The following is a 16,070-nucleotide window of genomic DNA, read 5'->3' as shown; positions in this document are numbered from 1 at the left end:
TTTATTTATTTTTGCTTGTCTTCTTTTTTCTTTTGGGGAAGATATTTTTATTTTTGCTTGTCTTTTTATTTCCTTTTCTTTTGGGGAAGGTCGGTACCCTCCATCACTCTACATATTTTTTTTTGTCGTGTCATTAATAAATACACAATCACACACAAGGAGTTTCAAGCACACACTAACACACAATAATAAATACATAAACCGTGAATAATGTACAAAAGAGTCGTAATAAATAAACATGTCAAGTTTCATCATAGTATGAACAAATTAAAACCCTCGGTCAAAAGTCTCAAGAGCCAGAATCAGTATCATCTCCACCCTGCGCATATGGGAACGGTGAGCCGAAGAGTCCCTCCATCATCCGAGCACGGGGAGTAGTATCCCTACTAGTCCCTGTGACCCCAGCGGTAGTCAAACTCAAGGCAGGACCCGTCCAGCCGGAAAACGGGGTAGACTGGCTCAAAGACGCAGGAATCGTCGGTGAAGGCATCGTCCCATACATCGGAACTGAGAACAAACCCGACACCGGTGGAGGAATCCCGGACAATGGAGATGAAAATGAACCAGGATCCAAGGGAGTCAAAACAGACCCAAGCTCAGGCTGTGGAGGCTGTGAAAACAACTGTCGCTGCCCCTGACTCTGGCCCGGAAAGCGTTGGGAAGACTGAGGCTGCTGCCACTGAGCCTCCTGAAATGGCTGAGCAGTCTGAGGCTCTCGCTGAGAATGAGAACGCCGGTGAATCTCAGGAGATCGTCTACCACGACCAAGCTCCTCCTCGTCCGAGCCTCGAGGCCTCGAGCGCGAGCGGGACCTCTGTCGCTCCTGAAAGATACAAAATCAAAAGGTGTCAACAATGCAAAATAAAACAAATGGTAGAAGTAAAAAAATGAATGATACCTCAAGAACGTCGCTAGAGCTCCGACAACTCGCACCACGCCAAAGCTTGATGATGCAATACTTCAGGGCGTCAACCAGCTTCATGAGTCCCATCATCTCCGGGCGGTTAGGCTGAGGATAAAACAAAGAAAAGTCAGTAACAAGCGGCGTTAAAAGGGTGAATGATGCATCAAAAAACTTACCGGCTCGAAGACCTCGGGCAGAGACTCCTGCGCCTGTCTGTAACCCTCTGGCGCATCAGCAATATGGTCCTCGGTGATACCAATCGGCCCTGGATAGCGGACAGACTGGGGAGGAATCTCGATCCTCCCCACAGGGCGAATAGTCGTCTGAATATATGATCGAATAATCAAGTTATTCGACTGTTTAAAACAGAGACTAATAAAGAAGATCCTCAAAAGAAATCATACCTCAGGAAGACGGGGTGGAGGAGCCAGAGAGGGAAGCAAATCCCGCGCATAGTCACTCTCCATGTGTACAAGCTCCTGCCATGGAAAAGTATAGCGCTCTCCCCTGTTGATCAACTCTTTGATCAAGCGTGAGTCTAGCATCGACTCTGGTGGAGATGAGGGCACCACAAAACGATCGCCGCTATGCTGACGAACGACTCGCTCCCCCAAATACCAGACAAAGCGTCCGGTACCAACCAAAATGGTGCGGTGCGCAGAAAGACGCAAGGCCTCAGGTAGATCAGTCATCCCGGCCCAAGGACGATACTGGACATCAATGGCAACCTGAAAACCATAAAAAGTCGGCGTGAAACAACGAAAACAACGTCAGAGGGAAAATAACAGCAACAAAACCGAGTCTTACGTCGACAGAAGAGGTGCCTCTGCGTAGCAACCCACGCAGTGCAGGGACAGACTCCACCCGCGACTCTCCTCGATCACGCCAGCTGGCCCCGACAGGGAAATCATGGACCGCTCCACGACGCCGGCGAGGAGCCAAGCCTGGTTAGTACTCGTAGAACCATAGCTGCGATGAAAAGTAATCTTTAGCACATGAGTCGAACAAGTTAAAGTGAAATAAAAAGGGAAAAGATCATCACCTCTACGACTCTCCACATACCATAGACGGTGACGGGAGACTCGTCATTCAGCTGCCGACATCCATGACGTAGCGATAAGAGGAGATCAGCGTATCCAAGGCTGGCCCAGCTATAGGATCCTATCTCATGGATCCTGACCAGAGCAGGGAGGTAGCAAAGGAGTACACGTGAACTCCTATCGGGAGAAAGGGTCATAGAGATCAGGATCAGGATGAAGATCCGCACTCGCTACTCAGCCGTCGTATCCTCCATGTCGAAGCCACAAGCTAAAACTGAAGCCAGCTCCGATCGTCCACTCCTAGGACCACCTCGAGACACTGGTCGAGACCTGATGTGCTGAACGATCGGACCCAATAAATCAGCTGTCTCAGCCGATCCGCAAGACAGATCAGACATCTGAGCTACAACCCGGTCAGTGAAGCGCAGCCCGCTGATCATACTGAAGTCTAGGGGGGTCACCGTCATCTCCCCCCAAGCAAAATGAAAAGTGTTGGTAGTATCCCAGAAATACTCCAACAATGCGCGAACGACCGTCGCACCGCAACCCCGGGGGCTGCGAAACCCTACAACCGCTGTATAGAAATCTACTAAACCAGCCGATTCCCGTAGGGCGCTCGTAGCAGGATCCCTCGTAATGATCTGGTGAAGTCGAGGGATCAAATCGCCGGCTCCAGAACCGTGGTGGCGAAGCGTGCCATCGACTATGCCGGAGAGTGAGCGATGAGAGACATGGTTTTCACGGCAGAAAACCAACTGGTCTGGAGTCCACGGAGGTGGAACCCACCTACCTCTACTCGCGGATGCCCGAGGCTCGGACTCTAAAGCATCGTCGTCCATGCCCTCAGGAATGGTGGGAGTGTCCTCCCGAAAAGCCCGACGCCGGCCGATGGTAGAAAGATCGCAATATCGTCTCCTAGGCATGCTATTATAAAAATCTAAATGCTTAGCATCATTTCCTAAGACATTTAATTCAAGTTGCATTTTTATGAAAATAAAGATCTAAATACTTAGCATCATTTCCTAAGTTATTTAGTTATTTATCGAATTATACGTTAAATTTTTACCTCCAGGCTAAAAATTGGCTAAATTATGGTATTTAGTTTCTCCATGAAAAACTAATACTACAGTTCTCCTAGCCGCATGATACTATGTTCTCCATGAAAATATAGTATATATGCAAAATATGAATCAATACATCATTTCACAAGGTTCACCACCATTTTTTCACCATTTCAAGTACAAAGAAGTAACATGAACATTATTTCACAAAGTAGTACCCAAAAATGGTGATTTGCTCAATTCTCTATCAAATCATGTAATTTTTGTCTCAAATTTCTCACAAACACACATACATACATATACAAGTAAAATCATGGCAAGAATTTCAACATGAAACCTCAAAATCAAAAATCCCCAAATTGATTTTTAAGGGTTTTTCATGAAATTACTTTCGAAGCAAATTTGAGGCACAAATTATGAAGAACTTACATAGATCCTTGTAGAGGTTCGAATAGGAGGAGTATGGAAAAACTTTGAAGTAAAATCGGCAGAAAATTGAGCAATAAAAGCTCGAAAAAAGCTCAGGCCACCAGCAGACCGCCGCGACACGGTCAGCAGAATCCGTGACACGACAAGGCTGTCCTGTGTCACGGTGAGCTCGAAAGGCGACGGAGCTCCCGTGACTCCGACGGCAGCTCCGGTAGTAAACAGCAACAGCAACAGCAACAGTAAAAGGCAGCAAGTCGCGAAAATAAAAAAAAAAGATAAAGAGAAAGAAAAACAAAATCGCCGGGTCGCGGTTGTCGTTCCCGTGTCACGGTGAGGCCGTACGGCCGCCGGATTGTCTTAACCGTGGCGCGGCAATTTGTGTGAGCAAGAAGGTAAAAATGGAGAAGATAAAGAGAGGAGATGAGCAAGGAAATGGCAAAATGGTGAAGCAAAAGCGTGAATTTAAAGCCAAAAAAAGTAACCGTTGCACACCCCATTCACCGTGCCACGGTTACCATTATTGTGTAACGGTACACTGATGACGTGGCGCGCTGATTCACGCGTTGACTGATTCAAAAAGCAAAATAAAAATAAATAAAAATAAAAAAAAATAAAAATAAAAAAATATATAGAATATTCCCGTGACACGGGATTTCATCCCGTCTAACGAGAGAAGTTCCCGTGTCGCAGCAAATATATGACGTGGCACGACAACTCTGCACATTGTCAGCGAATATTCCTGGCGTTTTTGACCGGTTTGAGTGGTTTTTCGAAGTTATTGGGCGGTTATTTTTCGCTGGAATTACGCGGAAAATTCTAACTGATACTTAAAGGGGACTAAAATTACCATTTTACCCCTAGCAAGCATCGAAGTCTATTTTCGGCATTTTAAGCACTTAATATGGTCGGATGATCGGCTTAAAATTGTGAATCATCTACGGCCCACGTTCGGGGATAATCGAACCATCATACACTTACAAATTTCAGCAATCGTCAGCTTTCCTCAGGCTTGGAAAGCATTATCGGTGGATTTTTTCTTCAAGTATAGAAAATCGCCAAGTCGGCTTTCCTTAGGTTTGGAAAGCGTTATCGGTGGATTTTTCTTCAAGTATAGAAAACCGCCAAGTCGGCTTTCCTCAGGCTTGGAAAGCGTTATCGGTGGATTTTTCTTCAAGTATAGAAAACCGCCAAGTCGGCTTTCCTCAGGCTTGGAAAGCGTAATCGGTGGATTTTTCTTCAAGTATAGAAAACCACAAAATTCCTTTGTCGGCTTTCCTCAAGCATGGAAGGCATTATCGGTGAAATTCTTCAAGCATAGAATGACACCAAATTCGTTCATCGACTTTCCTCAGGCATGGAAAGTATTATCCGGTAGCTTTCTTCAGGCTTAGAAAGTTACCAAACTCTTCAGTCGGCTTTCCTCAAGCATGGAAAGCATTTCAACAAACGTCATCCGGTGGATTCCTTCAAGCATAGGAAAATACCAAACTCATTTGTCACCGATACACTGGTGTCAGATACGTATTCTATCCCTTTACTCCTTTTATCTGTAGAACTAACGTTTTTCTGCAGGTATCGGCGTATACAGAGTGATTTAGGATCGCAGAACGTCTTAAATCATTCTCCGTCCCTATCGGCTACTTTGACTATCGTTTTCGAAACTGACGTTTCTACAAACCCAGTCAAAGTGGGGGCTTCTGTAGACACCTAAAAATGTCTCCCCAAAACCAAACCCGATGATGAACAGCCTTTAACCGCCACTATTGGTCGGGTTTAGTATTTAATCCCGAGAGTGCTTAAAAAATCATATTTTATTAAATTCATATTTTTGAACAGTCCATGGATTAGTCTTGATGTTTGGTAAAAGCATAGTTTTAATTTCAGCCCAAACTTATTAATTAATTTTAAGCCCAAACCTTTTTTATTTTATTGTTTTATTATTTATTTTTGGCCCAAACCCTTTATTTATTTTTATTTAATTATTTTCTTATTTTAGCCCGAATAATAAAAAGTCAGAAAAGGCCCGAAATTATCAATCGGCACTTAAAATGCCGAAGGAAATTAGGGTTAAAAATGTACTTAGACGGAAAAACGGGCTGGAATTTCCCGCGCCACGGCAGGTACCTACCGTGTCACGGGAATCCTTCCCGTCTGACGGTGGGATTTCCCGTGACACGGGAAGTCTGCCGTGACACGGGACATTCCGTGTCTTTTCCGCGTAAACCCTTAACGCGTTTTCTATCCCGTTTTCTGAAAATTTCCCGCGTCACGCCAAAAGTGTACCGTGTCACGGGAAAGTGTACTATCTGACGGTGGAGCTTCCCGTGTCACGGTACAGTTTGACCGTGTCACGGGATACTTTTTTAGGGTTTTTATCATTTTAGGGTTCCGTGTGCTCCCTCAGCACATTTTCCCTATAAATATCCCCCTCATTTCTGATGAACGGGGCACCGAGTAAGTCTTTGATTTTATTTTCTCTCTTCTATGCTTTAGCCTAAACACTAGTCTACCCTTTTCACTTCAAAATTCCTTCTTCAAGCACTTAAAGGAATCCATATTTTACTCGAGGTTCTGTCCTTAAGCCAAGGCGTGAAAGGTAGAACTATTTGAGGGTTTGGCCCCAAAATCAACTTTATTTAATTTAAATTAATTTAATTTTTGTTTTTTTATTTCCTTGAAGTTACTAACTCATTTATTATTTTTTAGTTGCAAACAAACAGAATCAAAGTAAGGATCATGCTCCTTTTGTTTTTATTATTTTTCTAACGATTTTATGTTGTTGGAATTGTGATTAAATTGGTTTTAATATTAATGTTGTTCTATTATTTTTATGATCACCATATTGCATGTTTAAAGGGAATATGTAATTGAAAATCACGCCTAATAAGATAATTTGGACAACCGGTTTAGGATCCTTTTCAATCTTGTTGTTTAATTCAAGTGATCACAAATTTTATAGAATTATGTGTCGCATTAATATTCAACCAATTTAGTTAAATAATAGTTTGGAGCGAATTGAATTATTGTTTGTATGCCTTTGAGATCACAGGAATTCTTTTCAATATAAGAATCGAGTAGAGGCCAATACGGGCGAATGTGACTCCATGACTCACTTCGTACCATCATCCCCGATCCTCCTTTCGTGGTTTCGAACCATATGGAGTTAGTAATCTCATGGATTATGAATGGGGTGTAACCTTCACGGGTCAATCGTTGTTGCCTATCGTTGTCCCTTTATCGTGGTTGCCTTTTATGATCCGTGAACGGTTTACAAGTTTCTTAAAAACTTGTTGGCGGCTCCCTACTTTCCTTGTCCCTAATCGTGTCCCTTATCGTATTATGTCAATTCCCACTTCCTATGAGTGCCAAGCATATTCACACATGCTTTACCGTAGGCGCAATTCGAGCGACGCCTACAGTGTCATGTTAGGATGTTTTGATCTTCCTAGCATCATGTTTACGGTAATAACTATAATTTCTATTATCAAATATGACAATTGTGTTTCTTGCGATACTTCCTACTGTCTTTCCTAATATCATTTTAGTATCATGTCAAGGCTAAATATTTGATCTTTGATGTTTAGTAACATGCTCGGGTTTGTTATTAATCTTGTTAATATCATGCCTAGGATCTTGCTATTAATATTATGCTTTAATATGATTTTGATTATTATTATAATTGTTATAATTATTGTGATAATGATTATTTTTTATTATGATTATAATTATAATTTATGATTATTATAATGTTGCTTGATATTGATATTTATTGTTATTGCTTGATCACACCTTTTATGCATGCTTAAAGAGAATTAGTACTTGTAATCACGCTTAATAAGATAATTAATAATCTTGTTTAGGGTCAATATGATTATAATTCAAGTGATCGTCAATAATAGTTTATTTGTGCATTAATATTCAACCAACATAGATAAACAGGTTTAGGGTTAAACCTATTGATTGCATGTTAGTTAGAAAACGCACATGAATACGATCAGAATAAAGTAGAGGCCTATTATTAGGGCAGGTTCAATCTCTTTTAGGTTGAATTTGTACCTTCATCCCCGAACTACCAGTCATGGTTCCAGACCTATTGGAGTTGACGATCTCCTGGATCGTTAAGGGGTGTAACCTTCACCTCGTGAACGATTTACAAGTTCCTAAAACTTGTTGGCGACTCTTTTGCTCTATCTTCTTTCCCTTTGGACGCCACCGTACTTTAGTGTATGATCACAGTGGGGTTCAAGTTTGGGATAATGCTTGAAATATTCCCTACAACTATCCTCGCGTTGCTTACTACAAATTCCCTAACCATGCTGTGCTTAACTTGGAGGTGCCTCTATGCAGTGATATTGCATCAGCCATTGGGGTGGAGAATTTGGCTGATGAACAATAAAAGTTTTAGCGGCTGTCTCCCCCTTACTCTAGCAGTTCCTCGGAGTTTTCCTCACCTAGGTTTGTGGTCACCGGGTAGCTTTTGTTATTGTCTTTAGGGTGTATAGCCGCCAAAGATTGTATTTTTTTATGAATATTGTAACTTTCTTACTGGATGTTTACTCTACCTTGGTGGACAGAGGTTCAGCTTGTTAGTATATGCACTTGATAACTTTCCTCTTATTTTGCTTACTGCCTATCTTGGTACCTGTATGCTTGCTTAGACATGCTGCTGAGCCATGGTGTAGGAGTACCTCAACCTTAGTTCAGCAACCCCCTTATCGATCTAGGTGGATCCTCGTAGGATGGGCTTTCCCGTTATTCTTGCTCGTACTGATTTTTTGACTTTGTTCCCTGACTTGGCTGTATAAGGCCTTTTATTTATCGGCCTTCTTTCAAATTTGGTGGGAATTTGTCAATATTTACTGCTTTTCATCTTGTTTGTGATGGAGGCTTATGCGTTATGTCTTCTACTTAGTTTTCGTAGAGACTTACTTGCACACCACTTAGCTTGGCTGTAATTTGTTTCCACGCCGCTCAGCCTGTATTACTGTGTCTTATTCATGTTATCCAACTTATTTTTGCTGTGACTTATTTATGTCGTTCAACTTGTTTTTGCTGCTTGTTTTTATGTCGTTTAGCTTGTTTTGCTACGCATTGTTTATGTCGTTTAGCTTGTTTTGCTATGACTTATTTATGTCGTTTAGCTTGTTTTCCTGCGAATTATTATTTTATGCATCTTACTTATCTTTGTAAGAGCTTATTGTCGATCTATCTCCTTTCTCCCCCACAAAAGAGGTGAGCTGGGTGGAACAAAGAGAGCCTTGGTGATGCTCGCTCAGCCTTCCCTTTTGCTTTTTGTTCATCTTCTATGCTCAAGTTGAACGTGTCAAGCTTCCCCCTCAGTCGTCCTCGAGGTGGTGCCCTGTTTTACTTTGAGCAAGCAAGTTGAACGTAGGATAGTGTGTTCTCCTTCGTCTAATGGTGCTTTACCGCACCTTATTGTGATGCTTTCTTCTATTAACGCCTGTATGGATTTTCTACATGTTAGCGTGCAACGCTATAGCATAACTTGACATATTTACTCAAGTTTATATAGTATACAACTCACGCAGAGGCTCGTATTTCATTGAATTAAAATGGCTTAAATTGCCTTGGTTAATATAGCATAAACTAAACAAAGTGTGTGCATAATTTAAGCAAAGTTTTTTTTTTTTATTTCTACTTAGCCATTTGCCTTTAGAATAAAGTATTTCTGTAACACATTTGCATTGAAACTATTACTTACGACCTGACCTTCTTGATCTGCGAGGAGGAAAGCGCCTGGCCTTACTTGCTCATGGATGATGAAAGGGCCTTCCCATTTTGCTGACAGCTTTACGTGTTGGTTTCCTCTTCCCACTGCTACTATCCTTCTGAGAACTAGGTCTCCTGGCAGCAATTCTCGATGCTTGACTCTCTTGTTAAAAGGCTTTGAGATTTTGATTTTTTGGTCTGCTAGCTTAAGAACTGCTTTTAGCCGCATCTTTGGTAGGAAATCCAGCTCTTCCAGCATGCGCTTCTCATTTCCTTGCTGCTCATAGTGATGGATTCTCAGGTTGGTGATTTGCACTTCCACTGAAACTATTTCATCTGCTGCATAAGCCAAGGTTAAAGGACTTTTTCCAGTAGAATCCTTCTATGTTGTTTTGTTTTCCCATAATACCTTCTGGATTAGGTCAGCCTAGAGGCCTTTATGTTCTTCTACCTTCCTTTAAAAGCCTGTTAAGATTAGCTTTTTTGCTGCTTTTGCTTGGCCATTGCTCTGCGGGTGGAAGACTGAGGCACTTACATACTTGGTGCCCATTTCCTCCAAGTAATCTTTGATGGTGTCACAGTTAAACTAGTATCCATGATAAAAGACTATGCAATGTGGCACCCCGAATCTTGTTATGATGTTCTTCCAAATGAACGTTCTCACTTGGACAACCTTTATATACTTGGTGGGCTCAGCTTCAATCCACTTGGTGAAATAGTCTACTGTCACTATAAGATACTTCATGCCCGCTGACCTAGTGGTGAAGGGTCCTAATATGTCCATTCCCCACTAGGCGAACAAGATCGGGCTAAGAATTGGGGTTAAATCGTTTGCTGGCTGGTTTATGAATGGGGAATATTTTGGCATGTTTCGCACTTTTTGACGTATGCTAAGGCATCCTGCGTCAGAGTTAGCCAATATGCTCCCCTTCTAAGCACTTCAACCCTAGGGCTTTTCCGCCAATGTGGTTGGCACAGATTCCTGAGTATGCTTCTTCCATGATTTTCTCCTGCTCCTATTCCGGAATACACCTCAACAACAATTTTGAGAAGCTTTTTTTGTTGAGCTCTCCCTTCATCACCACATAACAATTGGCGTCCTTTTGACTTTCTTGGCTTGTGCCTCGTCATCCGACAGCGAGCCATGCACCTTATAAGTCAGTATGTCTGTGAACCATGCTCGTTATTGTCCGGTGCAATTCACCTGCTTGCTCTCTGCGATGCTGCTTTCTTCCAGGAATTCCACCATGATTGTCCTTGTGAGGCTTTGTAGGGTGGAACTGGCTAGCTTTGATAATGCGTCGGCTTGGGAATTTTCTATTCTAGGGACTAGGTCTATCTGAAAATGTATTAGCTAAGCCACCATCTCTTTCACCTTGGTTCTGTACTTTAGCATTGTAGGCTCTCTAGCTGCATACTCCTTCTTCAGCTGGCTAGCTACCAACCGAGAGTCGGTCTGCAGGTGCACTTTTCTAGCTCCTATTGCTATACTCATTCTCAAGCCTACTAGAGTTGCTTCATACTCTGCTTCGTTGTTTGATGCCTTGAATTTGAACTTAATGGCATATTCAAATACATTGCCTTCTAGCGATGTTATTATTATCCCTGCTCCGCTTCCTGTTTGGGCTGAAGATCCATCCACTGCCACTTTACAAATTTCAATTTCATATTCTTTTTCTTTGTAAGAGGCTTCTACTATGAATTCTACTAGGGCTTGAGCTTTGATAGCTGCCCTAGGCTTGACCTCAAACTCATATTCAGAGATCTCTATCGTCCACTTTAGGAGCCTGCCCGAGGCGTCCATTTTCTTCAGGGTTTTTTTCTAGCGGGTGAGTTGTAAGGATTTGAATTATATATGCATCAAAATAGGGTTTCAGCTTTCTTGTTGTTGTCACAACTACAAAGGCCAGCTTTTCCACCGATGGGTATCTTTGCTCAGCCTCTATTAGCACTTGGATTACAAAGTATACTGATTTCTGTTGTTTTTGCCTTTCATCCTGGAGAACTAACGCGATTGCTTTTATTGAGGCGGATATGTACAGTTGTAGTTTTTTTCTCAGCTTTGGTCTAATCATGGTCGGGAGCTTGGTCAGATTCTCCTTGATCCCTTCGAAAGCTTCTTTTTCTGCTGCACCCCACTTAAACTCCCTGTTTTTTTTTTCAGCAACTAATAGAATGGTAAGGCTTTGTCAGATGATTTGCTGATGAATCGAGTCAGTGCTGCCATCCTTCCTCTTAGTTGCATGATGTCTTTAGAACATTTTGGCTCTAGGAGGCTTAAGATTTCCTCCACTTTCTCCGTGTTGGCGTCGATTCATTTCTCACTTACCAGGAAACCAAGGATTTTCCTAGAGCTCACCCCGAATACACATTTCTTTGGGTTGAGCTTGATATTATACTTATTTAGCGTGACATATGTTTCCTCTAGTTCCATAATGTGCCTTGCCTACGTGACACTCTTGATAATTGAGTCGTCAACGTATACTTTAACATTTCTCCCTTTTTGGTGCATGAATACTCTATCCATTGTTTTATAAAAAGTAGCTCCAGTATTCTTCAGCCCGGAGGGCATAACTATGTAATTGTACACTCCCTTTTGGTGATGAATACGGTCTTCTTCCTATTAGGCTTGTGCACGATGATCTGGTGATACCCTGAGAAGGCATCCATGAAGCTTAGCAAGGCATGCCCGCTGGTTGAGTCTACCAGCTAGTTAATCTATTGCAGCGGGTAGTAGTCTTTTAGACATGCTTTGTTGTGATTTGTGAAATCAACGCACATCCTCCATTGGCCATTCGCTTTCTTTACCATAACCCTTTTGGCCAACCACTCTGGATGATCACAAGGCTCTATGAATCCAGCCTCTAGGAGTTTGTCTACCTCCTCCTGGATTGCCTGATTTTTCTCCTTGGAGAAGATTTGCCTTTTCTACAAAACTAGCTCGATGTCCTCTTTCACATTCAGCATGTGAACCATAACTGCAAGCCCCCAATTCCTGGCATCTCCCCTGCTAAAAATGTCCTTATTCGCTCTCAACAGCTCTATAAGGTGGACTTCCCACTCTAGGGTTAATATATTTCCCAATTTACCGTCCTACAGTTATCACCCTCTGTAAGCTCAACAGTTATGTGCTGCCCGCTGAGCAGCGACCTGGCTGCCTCTTGTTTTGCAGGCTCAAAGTTTTCCATTGCTAACTTCTGCTTATCTTTTTCTTTGTGATACTCCTCCCACTTCCTTTTTCTTGATTTCTTTTCGACATGCTCGCTGGACCTTAGGTCTGAGCCTAGCTCCTGCCTTGTCCTAGCAGGCTGCTTCAAGGTTGTGATATAACGCTGCTAGGCTGTCTTTTGGCTTCCCTTGAGATTTGTAGACCGCCCATTATTGGTTGTGTATGCTATGGCAGGGTGATAAGTGGATACCACCCCGCCTATTTTGTGAATAAGAGGTCTTCCCATAATCACATTGTATGGTGATAGGGAGTCTATTACCAAGAATTCTGCACGAACATCACGTCCCCTTGACCTCTCTCCCACTCGAACTAAGAGCTCAATTATTCCCTTAGGAATCAGTCCAAACCCCTTTAATCCGGTGACTTCATAACTCACCCATTTTAAGTCTTTCCTATCTAGCTTTAGCTCTTTGAATGCACTAATATATATGATGTTAGTTGAGCTGCCACCATTTATTAGTACTATATCTACCTCCTAGTTTGCAATTCTCATTATCACCATTAGAGGCTCATCATGAGGGTAAATTATGCCTTCCTGGTCATACTAATCAAATGTAGCTCATGGTAGCGGGGGAAGTGGCGGCCATCTGCACTTCTCACTGTAATTTATCTGGTGGATCATTGCTCGCAAGTCATCCCTTGCTCTGTTCAACGTTCCACCATTGATTACATAATTGATTACATACACCCTTCCCTTTAGTTTATTGTCTCGATCTCTACCCTCGGCCGGGCCTCTATGACCCCCCTGCGGTCATGGACGGACCTGTCCTCTTCTCTTCTCCTGGAGGAGTCAGATTGTTGCTTGAACTGGTTCACGTATCCTCTCCGCACTAAGTCCTTTATGTTGTCTTTCAAGTGCGTGTATTCATTAGTGATGTGTCCATAGTCCTTGTGGAAGTCACACCACTTGCTTGGATCACGGTTTCTATTCATCATTCTGGGTGGTCTCTGCCACTTATCGTCAACCTTGTTCACGCTTAAGATATGAGACCTCGAATGAGTGAGCAAGGTGTATTGGTCAAACCTCCCAAGTCTGCCTCCTTGTTTTTGGTTTGATCTTCTCACTCCAATCGCTCTGTCTGCATCCATGCGACCTTTGTTCAGCTGTGCTGGGCTGATCCAACCTGGTTGTGTTCTCTGCCCGGGTGACTTCAGCTCGCTTAACTGGATCACTTGGTGCTTTTCTGATCAGCATTGCCATATTGGTCTCACATCTTTTATGAACTCGTGCGCTTTTCCCAACGCTTTAGCCATCGTTTTATTATTCTTTCATCCCATATACGCTCTGAACGGTGAGCCCGGTAGCAATTCGCTCTGCATTGCTAGCAGCGCTACCTCTTGGCTCATGTTCTGGATGATTGTTGCTTCCTTGTTGAATTTTGTGATGAATTTTCTTAGGGACTCATCTTTTCCTTGCACTAGTGACATCAGCTTGGTGGTCATTTTTGTGCGATCCACCAGGGTTACAAAGTGCTCCATGAACATTCTCTTCAGCTGATTATATGAGTAAACGGACCCTTTTGAGATGGCTCTGTACGATTCAGCTTCCAACCCTTCCATGGTGGGTTGGAATGCCTTACACCAGAATGAGTCTGTCATGGTGTTCAGCACCATGTGATTCTCAAACGCTGAAACGCGGTTCTTAGTTGATATGGTTCCATTGTAATTACAACTGGGCATCTTTATTTTTTCCATCGGTTCCTCCAGAATCTTCATACAAAATGAGGAATCATCTAGAATAACCTAGATTCACGCTCGCTTCTCCCTGTCCAAGCTTGGTCTTCGATCAGAGGCTGGTGACTTGCTGCGAGTAACTCGAGCCTCTAGGCTGCCCTTTTTTTGGGCTGCCCCATCCACACTCCACTCCTGATTTAGGTTTAGAGCTTCCAGTTCCAGCACCTTCTTCCTCAGTAAGACAAGCTCTGCCTTCCTGATGAGTGACATTTATGTCACTCCTAAGGAGTAGTTTTAGAGTCCTTTCCATGTTTATTTTCCCTTATTTTCCTTTTATTCTCTTGTTTTCTCTTTAATAAAGTTTCTATTTTATTTTGGTAATTTTGGAGTGTTTTGGTTTAGTGTCTTTATTTTATTAGTTTTAGTTTTAATTCTCTCATTCCCTATTTTAGTTCATTTAGTTTTATTTTATTTATTTCATTCCTTTTTGTCTTGATTTCCCCTCGTGTTTTTGGTTGTAGGTGACCCGGGTTTCAAGGCCATGTCCGTGTTCGAAGTTCAAGGTTCGAGGTGCAAACTTGAGCCAACCCCATGCTGCCCCTTATCCTTCACCACATCCCCTCCCTTATCCTCCACCACACCACAGCAGCCACCTATCACCAGCCTGCAACCCCGCAAACACCACACACACCAGCACCAATTCACTCACCCGCTGAAACCCCTCACACCACTCACCACCAGTCCAACTTCCAACCACTAGCCAACAACCACCTGACCGCCACAGCAACCACAATCACCCACCAATTCACGCGCCCACTGCACCAGCCACCACTACCCCCTGCTCCCTCGCGCACACAGCCGCATACCAGCCTCACCACCAACCAACACAACTCCCCTGCTCCAATCCGCAACAATCAACCACCACACACCACCAGCCTGCTGCCACCAATTTACAGCCACCCTCACCTCGCAACAGCCGCCAATTAACTCCCCTGCTTCACCCCGCAAACCACCAGCCACAACAACAATAAAACAACCACCAATTAAGCAACAAATCGCCCACCAGCATCAATTACAACAACAATTGCACCTTACCGTCACCAATTCGCATAGCAACATCCCCAATTTACAGTAAATCACAAATTCTCAAGTTCGAGCAAACCGTTGAGGGTTCGGCCGAACGTCGAGTCAGAGACTTTGGGGGTTTTGTTATTCGAAGAGGAGTGGTCGAACACACCCATGGTTCGACCGAACCAACCCAGTAGTTCGGCCGCACCAACCCACGGTTCGACCGAACCATTTCACGAGCTATGCACATGGCTTTTAATGAGGATCGAACAGTGGTGTTTTCTTGGTGCCGATTTTTAATGATGATGAGCGGTAGTGATTTGATGATGATGGTTGTTAGTTTGATTTGGTGAGATGCAAAACATGGGATCATTCCCCCATTTTAGAGCAGCCAATTTCGAAGAAGAAGGAATGGGGTAGCTGATGGTTTGGTGGGGATTTGTGGGTTTATTCGATTTTATTTTCTTTTTCTTTTATTTTTATTTTCTTTGTTTTCTTTTCTCTTTTTCTTATTTTCTTTCTTTTATTTTTTTATTCTTATCTTAGTTTTCTATTTTTACTTTTCCTTTTAATTTATTTTATTTTATTTTCTTTTTCTATTTTTCCTAGTTTTATTAAGCTTAGTATAAATACCCAATTTTGGGGTAATTAGAACAATGGAATAACTATCTATTCTTCTCTCTGATTAGTTTTAGGTTAGGTTAGGATTAGTCTTCTTTGGTAGAGAGAGAAAGTGAGGTTTTCTTCATTAATGAACTTGGATTTTGAAGAAGGAGCTTGTTCAATCCTTTGTAGACCTTCATCTTCAATTAATGAGCAATTTCTTACTCTCTCTCCTCTATTTTTATTTGTTTATTTTGATTATTATTTTAGTTGTTGGTATTGCTTGTTGATCATGTTGATTCTTGATTATTTGTTGATTAATCTTGTTATTA

The 16,070-nt window shown here is 42.5% G+C and overlaps 2 protein-coding genes across 2 annotated transcripts; both read right to left on the bottom strand.

The window, feature by feature from the left end:
- Positions 1-9,093: 9,093 nt before the first annotated feature.
- On the bottom strand, positions 9,094-9,761 carry LOC145624886 (uncharacterized). The gene is made up of 2 exons (XM_081677972.1): positions 9,704-9,761; positions 9,094-9,503 (listed from the first exon to the last, which is right to left on the bottom strand). The coding sequence occupies exons 1-2, from the start codon at positions 9,759-9,761 to the stop codon at positions 9,094-9,096; spliced, it is 468 nt and encodes a 155-aa protein (XP_081534098.1).
- A 757-nt stretch (positions 9,762-10,518) lies between these two features.
- Positions 10,519-10,968, bottom strand: LOC145624884 (uncharacterized). Its single transcript, XM_081677971.1, has one exon. The coding sequence runs from the start codon at positions 10,966-10,968 to the stop codon at positions 10,519-10,521; it is 450 nt and encodes a 149-aa protein (XP_081534097.1).
- Positions 10,969-16,070: the final 5,102 nt, after the last annotated feature.

This window comes from Chenopodium album, chromosome 3, assembly GCF_948465745.1.
Source record: "Chenopodium album chromosome 3, dcCheAlbu1.1, whole genome shotgun sequence".
Lineage (NCBI taxonomy): Eukaryota > Viridiplantae > Streptophyta > Magnoliopsida > Caryophyllales > Amaranthaceae > Chenopodium > Chenopodium album.
This window is presented reverse-complemented; position numbering and strand designations above follow the sequence as displayed.